This window comes from Marmota marmota, unplaced genomic scaffold, assembly GCF_001458135.2.
Source record: "Marmota marmota marmota unplaced genomic scaffold, marMar, whole genome shotgun sequence".
Lineage (NCBI taxonomy): Eukaryota > Metazoa > Chordata > Mammalia > Rodentia > Sciuridae > Marmota > Marmota marmota.
This window is the reverse complement of record NW_025999968.1, coordinates 63,826,105-63,839,773: the sequence shown is the minus strand read 5'-3', so window position 1 is coordinate 63,839,773 and position 13,669 is coordinate 63,826,105. Positions and strand designations below refer to the sequence as shown.

The window sequence follows — 13,669 nt, the reverse complement described above, 5'->3', positions numbered from 1 at the left end:
TTTTTTTTTTTTTTTTTTTTTTTGGTACCAGGGATTGAACCCAGGGGTGCTTAACCATTGAGCCACATTTCCAGCCCTTTTTATATTTTTATTTAAAGACAGGGTCTCACTGAGTTGCTTAGAGCCTCACTAAGTTGCTGACTTTGAACTTGTGATACTCCTGCCTCAGCTTCCCAAGTCACTGAGATTATAGGCATGTGCCACCGTGCCCAGCCAGCTGAGTTCTTTAATATATTCGAAACAGTTCGGATTGGACATGTGTTCTCCAATTTTCTCCCATCTGTGGTCGTCTTCTCATTCTGTGAACACCATATTTTACAGAGAATTTTCTGAATTCCATTAAGTGCTGCTTAGCATTTCATTCTTTCACAGACGCTTTTGGTGATGTACCTAAAAACTTATCTCCAAACACAAGGTCAAGTAGGTTTTCTCCTGGAAGTTTTAGTTTTACATTTTTTATTTAAGTCTATGACCCATTTTGGATTCATGTTTGTGCAAGGTCTCTTGTCTAGGTTCTCATTAAAACCTTTTTCACGTTTACTTAAAAATTAAGATTTGTATTTATCATTCTTAACATATAAATACAAAGAACTAAAAAGATTAACAATACATCTATGGTATTAAAATTTCATGAGTAGAAAAATAAGAGAAAAGTCTAAAAGGTCTTTTGAAGAGGGCAGAAGTAAAATAAATGTTGAAAAACACTGGTAGGCAAAGTTCTTAGCTCTGACACCAAAGACACAACCCACCAAAAAAAATTAAAGAGAGAGAAAAGAAAAAAAATAATTTTTAATTAAAATTTATCTTAATTTTTTAAAAAAGTAAAACCCATAGAAGAACAAACTGATAAATCCAAGCTCATTAAAATATTTTGCTCTTCAAAAGGTAGTATTAGAAGAAAAAAGACAAACCATGAAAAGGGAGAAAATACATGCAAAGATGCATATGATAAAGAACCTGTATCCAAAGGCTGATTCAACATACAGAAATCAATAAATGTAATACCTCACATCAACAGACTTAAAGACAAGATCACATGATCATCTCAATAGATGCCGACAAAGCATTGGGCAACATACAGCGCCCCTTCATGTTCAAAACACTAGAAAAAGTAGGGATAGTAGGAACATACCTCAACACTGTGAAAGCCATCTGTGCTGATCCCAAGGCCAACATCATTCTAAATGGAGAAAAATTAAAAGCATTCCCTCTAAAAACTGGAGGAAAGTTTTTAGAAAGTTAACCACTTCTACTCAACATAGTCCTTGAAACTCTAGCCAGAGCAATCAGATGAAAGAAATAGGATACACATAGGAAAATAAAACTCAAACTCATTATTTGCCAATGACATGATTCTACATTTCGAAGATCCAAAAAATTCCACCAAAAAACTTCTAGAACTACTAAATGAATTCAGCAAAGTAGCAGGATATAAAATCAATACCCATAAGTCAAATGCATTTATATACATAAGCAATGAATCCACTGCAAGAGAAATGAGGAAAACATCCCATTCACAATAGCTGGAAAAAAAAAAAAACCTTGGGAATCAATCTAACAAAAGAGGTGAAAGAACTCTACAATAAAAACTACAGAACACTAAAGAAAGAAATTAAACAAAATCTTAGGAGATGGGACAATCTCCCATGCTTTTGGATAGGCAGAATTATTATAGTCAAAATGGCCATACTACCAAACCTGTTATATACATTTAATGCAATTCCTATTAAAATCCCAATGATATTCTTCATAGAACTAGCAAAAGCAGTCACGAAATTCATTTGGAAAAATAAGAGACCCAGAATAGTCAAAGCAATCTTCAGCAAGAAGACTGAAGCAGGAGGCATCCCAATACCAGACCTTAAACTTTACTACAGAGCAACAGTAACAAAAACAGCAAAAACAAAACAGACATGCAGACCAGCGGTATAAAATAGAAGACCCAGATACAAACCTACATAAATACAGTTACCTCATATAAGACAAAGCAGCCAAAAACACACGGTGGAGAAAAGATAGCCTATTACAAATGGTGCTGGGAAAACTGAAAATCCATACATAGCAAAATGAAGTTAAGAGGGTGACCTCTCTCACCCTGCACAAAAATCAACTCAAAGTGAATCAAAGACTTAGACACAAGAACAAAGACCCTGCGCCTAAGAAAAAGTAGGCGCAAATCTTCATCATGTTGGCTTAGGACCTAACTTCCTTAACAAGACTCCTAAAGCGCCAAGTAGTAGAATCAACAATCAATAAATGGGATGGATTCAAATAAAAAGCTTCTTCTCAGCAAAGGAAAAATAATAATGTGATGAGAGAGCCTACAGGATGGGGAAAAGTCTTTCCCACACACACCTCAGAGAGAGCACAAATCTCCAGAATATAAAAAGAAACCAAAAAACCAAATAACACAATTGATAAATGGGTTAAGGAACTGAACAGACACTTCACAGAAGAAGAAATACAAATGGTCAGCAAACATACAAAAAAAAGTTCAACTTCTCTTGCAATTAAAGAAATGCAAATCAAAACTACTCTAAGGGGCTGGGGATATAGCTCAGTTGGTAGACTTTGCCTCACATGCACAAGGCCCTGGGTTCAATTCCCAGTACTGCATAAAGTAAAATAGAAAAAAAAATAACAAGTTTACTACTTGAAGTAAAATATTTGTGTACAGTTGTTTTTGTCTTTAGTGTAAGTATANAGTCTGTAAACAAGTCAAAATAACACCTGGCATTTTGCCAGGGGAATGTTAAAGTTCGTAAACAAGTCTGGATGGTGCCTGGCAAAATGTCAGAGGGAGTGGTTTAAGAAGTAACAAAAGCGAGCCATTAAGTGTGGAGATTCCTTATTGGTTGACTGATGTATCTAGTTTATGCTAATTAGATAAGCTGTGTGGAATGTATAAATACTGCTCCTGTCCTGCAATAAACGGCTCCCACTCCTGCTGTATCAACGTACACAAGTTATTCGTCACCCCCTGGTTATTTTGCCCAGCCAGCCGGGCTGCGGCAGGGGCTACTCTAAGATTTTATCTCACTCCAGTCAGAATGGCAATTATCAAAAATACAAGAAATGATAAGTGTTAGCAAGGATGTGGGGAAAAGGTACACTCATATGTTGCTGGTGAGACCGCAAATTAGTGCAATCACTTATGGAAAGCAGTATGGAGATAACTCAGAAAACTTGGAATGGAACCACCATTTGACCCAGCTATCCCACTCCTCAGTTTATACCCAAAGGACTTAAAAACATCATACTACAGTGACGCAGCCACATCAGTGTTTATAGCAGCTCAATTCATAATAGCTAAACTATGAAACCAACCTAGATGCTCTTCCACAGATGAATAGACAAAGAAAATGTGGTACATATACAAAATGGAATATCACTCAGCATTAAAGAAGAATGAAGTTATGGTATTTTCAGGTAAATGGATGGAACTAGAGAATACCATGCTAAGTGAAATAAGCCAATTCCAAAAAACCAAAAGCCAAATGTTTTCTCTGATAAATGAATGCTGATTCATAGTGGGGCGGGGGCATAGGGAAGAATGACGGAACTTTGGTTTGTGTAGAGGGGAGTGAGGGGAGGGGGAAGCCTGTGGGGATGGGAAGAACAGTAGAAAGACACAGATATTATTACCCTATATACATGTATGAGAACACTAGAGTGACTCTGAACCATGTATAGCCAGAGGAATGAGAAGTTGTAGTGTATCAAAATGCATAAATAGATAAAGCAAAAAAGAACTTCCATCCAGAACATATAAACAAGTCTCAAAACTCAATGACGGCAATTTTTAAACCATTTTAATCTATCTTTTATTCCATCTCTTTTAAAGGAAAAACACTTGAACAGATCTTTCATTGAAGAAGATACAAGTATTGCATAGTTAAAGATGATCAACATTGTTGACCACTAGGGAAATGCAAGTTAAACTAGTCAAAACATCGTCTGCCTTCCTACAGCCAGTGCTGACATCAACAGAAGGCACAGGAGCCCTCCAACACGCAAGGTGCAAAGTGGGGCATCCCCTTGAGAAGACAGTTTCTGGCAGATACTTTTAAACACACACTACCATAGAATCCTGCCACACCAGTCCTAAGCACAGATCCAAGAGAAACAAATGTTCATCTCTCTATCTGCTAAAAGGTTAAGAATGTGTGAAGCCACTGTGTCAGCAGGACTGTGGGGCAACCTAACTTCACACCTTGTTGACAGAAATCCCAACAGCCACATCAAAGAAAACAATGTGCACTTACCTTTTAACAACTTGCAGGTATTGACCCCAAAAATATACTTCCAATGACGTAAAAGTATATATGCAAGGTCATTTACCTCAACACTGCTTGTAAAGCAAATTACAGAAACAACCTAAAACACCCACTCACAGGAATAGCTGCTCTGACAGATGAAGGAAGATGACCTCTGAAACAGAAATACAATGATTTCAAGGTAGGATGCTACAGGAAGAAAGCCAAGAGCAAAACAGTATCTGTAGCCAGGCCCAGCAGAGCACACCAGCAATCCCAGCAACTTAGGAGGCGAGACCTAGGGAACTCAGCGAGACCCTGTCTCTAAATAAAAAATTAAAAATAAATAAAGGGCTGGACATGTGACTCAGTGGTTAGGCACCCGTGGGTTCAATCCCTAGTACCCCCCCCCCAAAAAAAGAATACTACAACATACACTGCATGTAAGAAATGGGGTGTGAGAACTTGTGCATGAGTGTCCTCTCTGCCCTGGAGATACAGAGAGAGCAAACCAGAACTCAAGAAACTGCTCGTCTCCGGGTAGGAAAGGGGGGGACACAAGGGGTGGCAGGATGAGGAGGAGCAGTACTCTCTGAGTGTGGCTCCCGGCTTTCGTTGGTTTTGCTGTCTTACACTGGGGATGGAACCCATGAGAGATCTGCACTGAGCTCCATCCCCAGTCCCTTTTATTTTTTGAGAAAGGTCTCGCTACATTCCTCAGCCTCCTTAGCTTCTGGGGTTTCAGACTGACCACCACACCTGGCTGACTCTGGGTTTCAGAACCACAGTAGTATCTGACTTACTCAACAAATATAAAATCAACCTAGATAGGAGAGGAGCAAAACATAATAAAAACAGTAAAACAAAATAATATAAACAAATAAAATGACCACAATAAAGAGGTAAGGAATTTGGGCTGTGGTTGCAGCTCAGTGGTAGAGCGCTCACCTAGCATGCGTGAGGCACTGGGTTCGATCCTCAGCACCACATATCAATAAATAAATAAAGGTATTGTGTCCATGTACAACGAAAAAATTAAAAATGTATATTTTAAAAAGAGGTAAGAATTTGAAAAATCGAATCTAAGAACTCTGGAACACAATGTTTTGTATATATACTTACACTAAAGACAAAAACAACTGTACACAAATATTTTACTTCAAGTAGTAAACTTGTTATTTTTTTTTCTATTTTACTTTATGCAGTACTGGGAATTGAACCCAGGGCGCTTTACCACTGACCTGTACCCCCAGCCATTTTTATTTTTTGAGACAGCCTAGCCAACTTGCCCAGGCTAGCCTCGAACTTGAGATCTCCTGCCTCAGCTGCCCAGTTACTGGGATCACGGGTATGGTCACCCAGCCCAGAGTAAATCTGTTCTTCAGAGAAGTGTAGATTAACAACTTTGAAACTAATTTGTATTTCAGAATTGATCAGTTAAGTAAATATATGATAGATAAAGACAGCCAGGTTTCTCACTATCACAAATGCTGTCACATTGGCTCAGGACTGAAGGTACTGGAGGAACTCACAGTTTTAATCAGTACAGACAGATGTGTGTGTATGTGTGCGTGCATACATGTTTTTCTTTCACATGCCAGGTGTTCCCAGAAAAGGAAGCAGGAAGGCAGAACGCTGGAACACAACAGGAAACCTAAAACTAAAGGGCGTTAGTGTGACATGCGCAGACCCTGGATAAGCCCCCTGTCAGCTCACAGCACTGCTTCCAAGTCAGCTGGACCCGACTCTGGCAACTGTACTGAGACCACATACGACATCAGCATTTCACAAAGCTGATACGGGCACCTAGGAACTCTGTGCTAGTTCTCATGAAAATTTTGTTCAATCTAACATTCCTTCAAAAATGAAAGCTAAAAATTATAAAATGTTTAATTTAAATAAAATCAACCTAGATAGGAGAGGAACAAAAACAGAATAAAAACAGGAAAACAAACTAATGTAAACATAAAATTTCTGACTTGGAAATTTTAAAAAGTTGTGACGTGTTAGTCATACACTATGAGCTATTCTTCTCCAAGAGACTCGGCAATAAACACACATGGAGCTGCAGGGTGAAGCTGGCCTGTGGCTTGCCCTGAGAGGAACAAGGGGAGGAAGATGCTGGTGAGGAACAGGAATAACGACCAATACAGGCCACAGAGAACAGGATTGCAGAGCAGTTAGGAGATCTCGGGACTGGGGTCCCAAGGCTCGGACAGCCCAGCTGCACCAGGGCTCCTGGGAGCACCAAGACAAGGTCTTGGAGCAGAACCCTAGACTTGCAGACAGACATCACATATTTTACATGCTGGTAAGAATGAGGCAAGCCAGACGCATCATGACTTGGGGGCCAAATTCTAGAAAAGGAGTTTACCAGCTCATCCTAACAAACACCTAAACCTGGACAACCCAGCTGCACACACATCCCAGAGGCATCAGGACTCACATTTGCACAACTTCCACTACCAAAGCACCAAGATGACACTCTCCTTTAAGCAAAGGATCCAAAACTTCTCAATACCATGTAGATTAAAGATCAAACATTTAGAAGAATCAGACCACTGACAGTTACTCACCTTTAATAAACTAAAACCATCTCCCTTCACTTTTGAAAGGCGAAACTGGACCACTTTTAGATTAGCAGTAACTAGAAGGCAGGCAGAATGTGAAAACACAACACTGGACAATCTACCTGAGCTGCGAGTGCCCCTCTGGCCCCATTTGTGGTGCGGCTGCATGGCGTGCTTCTGCTGAGATCCCTTGCTCCCAGGGGCCTGCCGTCCTGGGCAGCTACCGGACCCTCCTCCGGGACAGGCGCATCGACAGCCGAGCCCTTCCTCTTCGACGTCTTTTTCTTCGAATGCGTACAGTCACTTTTTGTTTTCCTCTGTCGGAAGTGAGCAAGCTGCGCAGAAAGGTGGAGAAGTAGTAAAGGCAGAGGTAAGTGAGAAAGAAGTAACAGACCCACAAGGTCAGCAGACCGGCAGGGAGCATGCAGCTCCGACAGAGTGGGCCCACTCGGCCACGCCTGGCCACCGGACCACTATCCTAACCCTTCATTAACAACTATGAGGCCACCATTGAGTTCTGAGTGACATACAGCCTACAGATGAGGACTGTTAGTTAGGCCTAGTTACAGACAAAAAAAAAAAGATATGATTGACAGGCAGAATAGCTTTTCTAACCCTTGGCAGTTTTGAGAAAAAAAAATTTTAAATACATCAATTTAAAATGCTGAGAGCTTAATCAAGATATATTTAAGGCTCAAAATTATTTAAAAGCTAAACCATTCCATTCTTGCCCCCATTCTCTCTCAATCAAGGAAATATACCACCCAGCCAAAATTTCCTAGCCATAGATTCTAAGACATGATACAGAAATAGCAAAAAATTAATTAAGTGAGGTCAATCTAACGTCTCCCTTTACAGAACCTGATGTTCTAATTTTCCTGACACAGCTCTCCAAAGCACCAGGGACCGCCACAGAGTGCTCCCAACAGTAGACAGCCCAGCCCTGTTCAGGTTTAGACCTGAGAGTTTCAACCATATTCATGCACCAGCTCGCACACACACCTCATTCAAAAGGAATGGGTCCAAGAGGGGTCCTCTGCTCCCTCAAATGACATCTGGGCTGTACAAGCAAACACGCTTAACATTTATATAAATGATAACCAAAGTACACAATTTTGTTGGCATAAGATCATTTAAAGGGGGAAAGAAAGCTGCCTTCATATCCTTGTATTCTCATCTATTTCATCGCCCTCCACTATCTGGGACAGAGCTCGCATAGGCAGCACTGAACCTCTGGCCTGGTCCTTCCGAGGCTCCCTCTCCCTCAAGCACTTCCACTGCAGTTTACCAACCACACAAGCTGGGCCCTAGTCAGTTCCAGTGCTGCGCTCTGGACTCGCTCAGCGCGGGACCTGGGTACGTGCACGCACGTGTAGAGGGAGGGAAAAGTCACCAGCCCCTGCTCTGACCAGCCAGAAGCCTGTCACAGGTGGCTGAATGAGGCCGCTGTGTCCCCTGTCACCCAGCCAACGGAGACTGCTGTCCTGTCTTGGCCACACCTGCCTGCCAGTGTATTCTGGATGTTTCTGTAGCACAGGGACTCCATGGAAAACGAGGGCGGAGATGGCACAGCAAGGTCGTGGTGCTCCACCCAGCCCCGGGCTGCCATGCAGCGCGGGAAACCTCCGGGGTCCCACAGCCGGGGAGGCTGCCGTGTCTGCCTGCGGGGCCTGAGTCATCCTTCGCCCGTCCTACTCCCCCAGAGGCCCCATACAGGTCCAAACAGAGCACTTTTCCGTTTGACCGAAGAACTGGGGCAGGAGGAGGTGACAAGCACTCGACTCTGAGAACCTGAGGCCCCTCAGCACCGGGGACCACCGGGGACTTTCGTAGACTCAAGGACAGCACGTTTACAGGACAGGGACACTGTGAATGCTGTTTAAAACGACGGGCGCGCAGAGAAGCCTTAGGGCAGCTAACGGGGTGCAGCGCCTCAGAGCGCTAGACACACCAGTACCAGGGACCACGCCACTCGGGGGTCGCAGGGGCGTGGCCGGCGTGCGCACCGAGCCAACGGTGCAGGCGCCGCGCCGCCCCGGCGTGACCCGCGCCACCCCGGCGTGACCCGCGCCACCCCGGCGTGACCCGCCCACGAGGCATTGCGCGTCCTGGCCGCTGATAGGCTGCGGCCGCAGAGTGGGCGGGCCTGGGCCAGGGCGGCCGATTCAAGATGGCGGCGGCCAGAACGGGGTTGGAACAAAGTCGACGAAAAGGGCAGGGCATCAGCATGGCCACCACCCGACCGCGTCTGCACCTGGCAAGTGGCGGTGGCTGGCACCAGAGCCACCTGGGCAATTCTCGTGGCAGCTCGGGGAAGATGAGGGCGCCGCCGTTTACCTTCGCTCTCCCGGCTTCCACCTTCTTGCGCCGCTGCTCTTGCTCATCTTCGTCCATCTCTCTCGGGCTCCTCGCGGGTCGCCCAGAGGTGGCGGGGCCGCCGCCACGCCGCCCTCGCTCTATTTACACTCCCTCCCCCTGGCTCGACTCGCCCTCTCCCCCCGACAACTGTCAGTGCCGTGGCCCCGCCCCGCTGCTCAGCGCCGCCAATCACGGGCCGCGTGCCATATCGCGCATGCGTGCTCTGGCAGAGCGGCTTCGTAGAGATCCGCCCCTCCGGCATTCGATTAGCGCGCTAGTGCGCTCGCCTCCTCCGGCAGGACCAATGAGCGGAGCGCGGGGCTCCTGGTATTCGCAGTGGTTGGTCCGCTGTCAGCGAGGGTTCGCGCCTCTGTTCCCGCGCGGCCGCGTCGGCCCCCTGAGTTCCGCCCGTTGCTGCCCAGGCTTCCGCGCGGTCGTGGGTCGCCCCACTTTGCATCTTCTCCGTCCGCCAGGAGGTGCGGGTCGCGGGTTTCTGTCCGCGGAACCTCCCGGCTTGCAGAGTCAGTGCCTGGGGACGGGGGCAGGAGGATGGCTGCAGCCACTGCGCTAGCCTCCGGGCTCCCTCGACCGCACTAGTCTTCGACCCGGGGAACAGGGCCCCGACCCTCTTGCTCTTCTAGGCAAGTTCTGAGTCTGCGCACCCCACAAGTTGCAGGCCACCTGCCGGGCCCTTGGATTCCATCCTATACCCCAGACTCTCATGTGACCTTTTCTGCACCTGCCAAGATGTCTTCTTGCGCGCTGAACCAAAGGCCAAGAGCCAAAGGCCAGAAGCAGCCAGAATTACCAGTTCAGTGAGGCCTAAAACCAGGACCGCGACCCTACTCAAAAAGAGTTGCAGGGACAGGAAGCCACTGAGGGCCTCCGAACCGTGCCCCTTTTCTCCCCAGGCACGTGTGACCAGCCAGCAGCTCCTGGATGGCTCCACATACTAGAATATGTGAGCCCCCGACCTGCCGTGGGGTGCGTTGGTCTCGAGAACGCTGGTGAAGGTGCTGTTAAGTGATAGAGTAATAGCGCCCAGTGCTAAGTGGCCAGAGGGAAGGTGGAGTTTAGGGGTCCAACAGCCTCTCCTGAGAGGAGCACAAAGATTGAAATCTTCCTGATAGGTGGCAGGCAGACATGTGCGGTGGGAACAGAAGGCTAAGGGGATAATTCTGTAGACTGGGCCTCTCTTGCTGACCCCCACCTGCTTTCCTTTAAAAAACAATTTGCCTGAGACCACTGTGGCCCTACCTGGCTTAATCGATAGGATATGCTACATTGCTCAACGAACAGCCTGTTATCCGCAAGAGAAACCATCCCGAAAGGCTCCTCCATGCTGAGAAGAACACAAGTTCTTGGGGGACTTATGTGGCCTTATATTAACCACAGATTCCAGAACCCAGGGGAACAGGATAATTAAAAACAAACTTCCCAAACATAAATCTATAACAAATGGTTCCAGTTAGAACTGGCCAGTGGGGGCCGAGGTGAACCAGAGATGCCTTCGATTTTAGTATGTTATAGTAGTAAAATCTCTCCTCCCTGGTTAGACCATGTGCAGTAGGGATGTGGGAGTCTGGTGTCATCCTACTGTCAGTCAAATTGAAGAGGTTAACCTGGGTGGAACTTAGAAACTCCCCCCAAAAAAAAACGGGGACAGGAGAGAGCATCAGTCCCTCTCCTCTCTGAGAGGACCCACTCTACCTTGAAAATGTCCCCTTTCGCCTTTGCTTCTAATAAACTCATGCCTGCTACCATGTGCAGCCTGTTTGGAATTCTTCAGAGCTTTTGTTCACAGTCCTGGTTGCTTCAGATCTTGGGTGGATCTTACTTAGTAATATTTCCACACACATTGTAAATGGTTTTTCTTAAAATATTTTTAGTTTTAGATGGATGTAATATCTTTATTTACTTATTCATTTTTGTGTGGTGCTGAGGATCAAACAGTGCCTGATATGTGAGGGGCAAGTACTCCACCACTGAGCTACAACCCCAGCCCCAAAGTGGTTTTTTTTAAAAAACGACACGGTCGAGCATCCCTGAGTTCAATCCTGGGTACCCAAAAAAATAAAAGACTGTGATATACTTTCACCTCAATCTTTCTGTGAATCTAAAATTGCTCTAAAAAATGAACTATTGATTTTTTTGAAGTAATGTGGCTTGGTTATAAATTCATCATCTGTGTGGGAGTCTGAAATTTTATGAAATCATTGCTCTTAGCCTCAGGCCTCACTGGGACCCATGTGTCCACAGGTGGTGACGTCAGGCTTTTCCCCACAGCCACAGTTCTGACAAGCAGGGAGATGCTCTGGTGTGGTCAGCTCAGGGGAACTGTACTGCTTTCTCCCAGCTGTTCTCTGTGCACATGTCAGTTGCCACTGGAGATGGCCAGGCTGGACCCACCTACAGCTATGGGCACCAGGCTCAGTGATGCTTATGCCATTTAGTATTAAAAGGAGGCAAGTCCCCTCAGAGCCTGTCCAGAAAGACATGCCCTCTGAAAGGATGGAATGGGGTCAGGGATGCACTGCACACTTTGCCTGTTGATATCCTCCACGTGAGACACCTGTGCCTGGGCCAGGTGAGTCTGTTGGGATGGACCAGCTCTCCAAATGACTGCAACCATGGGACCTGGTGCAGGCCCCACCCTTCTGAAATATTCCTTCATATAAACCCCATTGTCTAATTGCATTCAACACATCACCCATCTGTCCTTGGTGACAGGACAGTGTGTTTCTTTATTCGGTTCCTCTATTCCCATGACCTCACTTGGATACGTTTGGTGAGGAGGGCCAGGTGCTGTTTGCTCCCTCTCAGATAACAAACTAACAATGAAACTGTCTCCTACCCTTCATGCAATGGGAGACGCCACCTTGCTGACAAGCTTGGCCTTCAGTCTCAGCAGGTCCTGCAGCTCCAAGGGACCACAGTGTAAACAAACCTTCGGGAATCCCTGGAAACCCAGCAACGAGAAGCATTCCTCCCAGTCAGATCACAGCTCTCCAGTAGCAAGCGGAGTCTCCAGGTTCCCAGATGTGGAATTGGACTGTTTGCACAAACACTGGGTGAAGTGGGTTTGTTAGGAAGGGGGCTAGAAAGACTGCAGGATCAGACTTTGTAAGAACATACAGGAACCCATATTTGTCCTGAATCTGTCCATGTGTTTCAGTATCTAAAGCACTGGGGACACACCTGTAGTACCAGCATTCTGGAGACTGAGGAAGGAAGATTGCTTGAGCCTGGACAAGCGTTCTGCAGTGGCTCAGACCTGGGAAACATTCATCATCCTGGCAGGTGAAGGAAGATGTGAGGGCAGTTGGGATAGCAGACATGCTTTATTAGAAGGCAGCAACCCTTTGGGCCTTTCCTTAGGCCTTTTTTATGTTCAGGCTAAACAAAGAAGGCCCAGTATCAACAGGTATAGAAATGGGCACATGCTAACAAGCAGATATTTATGACTGTGAGTGTCTGAATCAGGGTATTCATGGCCTTGACTACATGCTAAAATGTAGCTAACAGGGAGTCTCTGCAAGGGATCCTAGATGTAGCCATCTTAGGCCTGCCTTACAGTGAGATAGCAAGACCAACTGTATAAAATAAATAAACAAGTAAACTTTCGAAACCTGCATAACAACCCATACCTACAGGAAGATGCTGTGGATGTCACAGGGATTAACTCCTAGCTACTCTGAGCTACTTGACTGTATTACCTAGTCTTGTGTACACTCAGACCACCCATTTGAATGTCTCCTAACGCTCCCAGCATCGGGAATGCTGTGGACATGCACTGGCATCTCAACTGTGGGCCCAGGTCTGCTGGTACCAGGGGTGTCAGAGAGAACCCCAAGACATCACCCTATGGGGTGCAAGGCAGGTGGTACCCCCAGGAGGGTGAGGTCCTACCCCTCTACAGCAAAGATGTATCGGGGTAGACACAGGTGTCAAGCCTGTAGCTCCAGGGCCAGCAGGTTACAGCTGCACCAGCAGATACCATCACAGGAGCTGCTTTGGGGGCTTGATTTGATGAGATGGCCACCTCTGCCCTAAGTCCTCCCATGTCCAGCAGAGGTTCTCAAAGGGATGCCAATCAGAACAGGTCATGCTACCTATAAACCCATGAATGCAAATTAAGAGGCTCTGAGGCAATGTCAGGGATCTGATGCAGTTTCTGAGGTGGGTAATGTTGCAGGGATACTGGCCCTGCCCAGGGCACTCCTCAAGTCCACAGGGCTGACCCAGCTGCTCCCATTGCCTGATTTCACACCTGTGTTTTACTCTCACTTCAAGCCAGCTCATCTGTCAGTCTGGAGGTTGGAGCTCCTGGTTCATGGCCTCCTTACCTGCCACGTGCAAACCACCCTCCACCCATGCTTGGCCCCTTCCTGGGCTAGGTCACTACAGAGCTCTCCCCACCCACAGGGATGGCCCCCGGCTGTGCCATGTGATGACCACTTGCTTGTGTGTGGGGGGTGCTTCCCA

The 13,669-nt window shown here is 46.2% G+C and overlaps 1 protein-coding gene across 17 annotated transcripts in view; it reads right to left on the bottom strand.

Annotated features, from left to right (window-relative positions):
• Pcnt (pericentrin) overlaps nucleotides 1–9,356 on the bottom strand; it is a 96,326-nt gene extending 86,970 nt beyond the window's left edge. For 15 of the 17 annotated variants that reach the window (XM_048803822.1, XM_048803826.1, XM_048803824.1 and 12 more), the window contains exons 1-2: nucleotides 9,164–9,355; nucleotides 6,949–7,161 (exon numbers count right to left, since the gene is read on the bottom strand). In XM_048803822.1, the coding sequence (XP_048659779.1) occupies nucleotides 6,949–7,161; nucleotides 9,164–9,220 (270 nt within the window). In that variant the 5' untranslated portion in view covers nucleotides 9,221–9,355. Of the gene's footprint in view, nucleotides 1–6,948; nucleotides 7,162–9,163 lie in introns of all 17 variants that reach the window. The other 2 variants (XM_048803830.1, XM_015478883.2) reach the window with 2 other exon arrangements.
• Nucleotides 9,357–13,669: the final 4,313 nt, after the last annotated feature.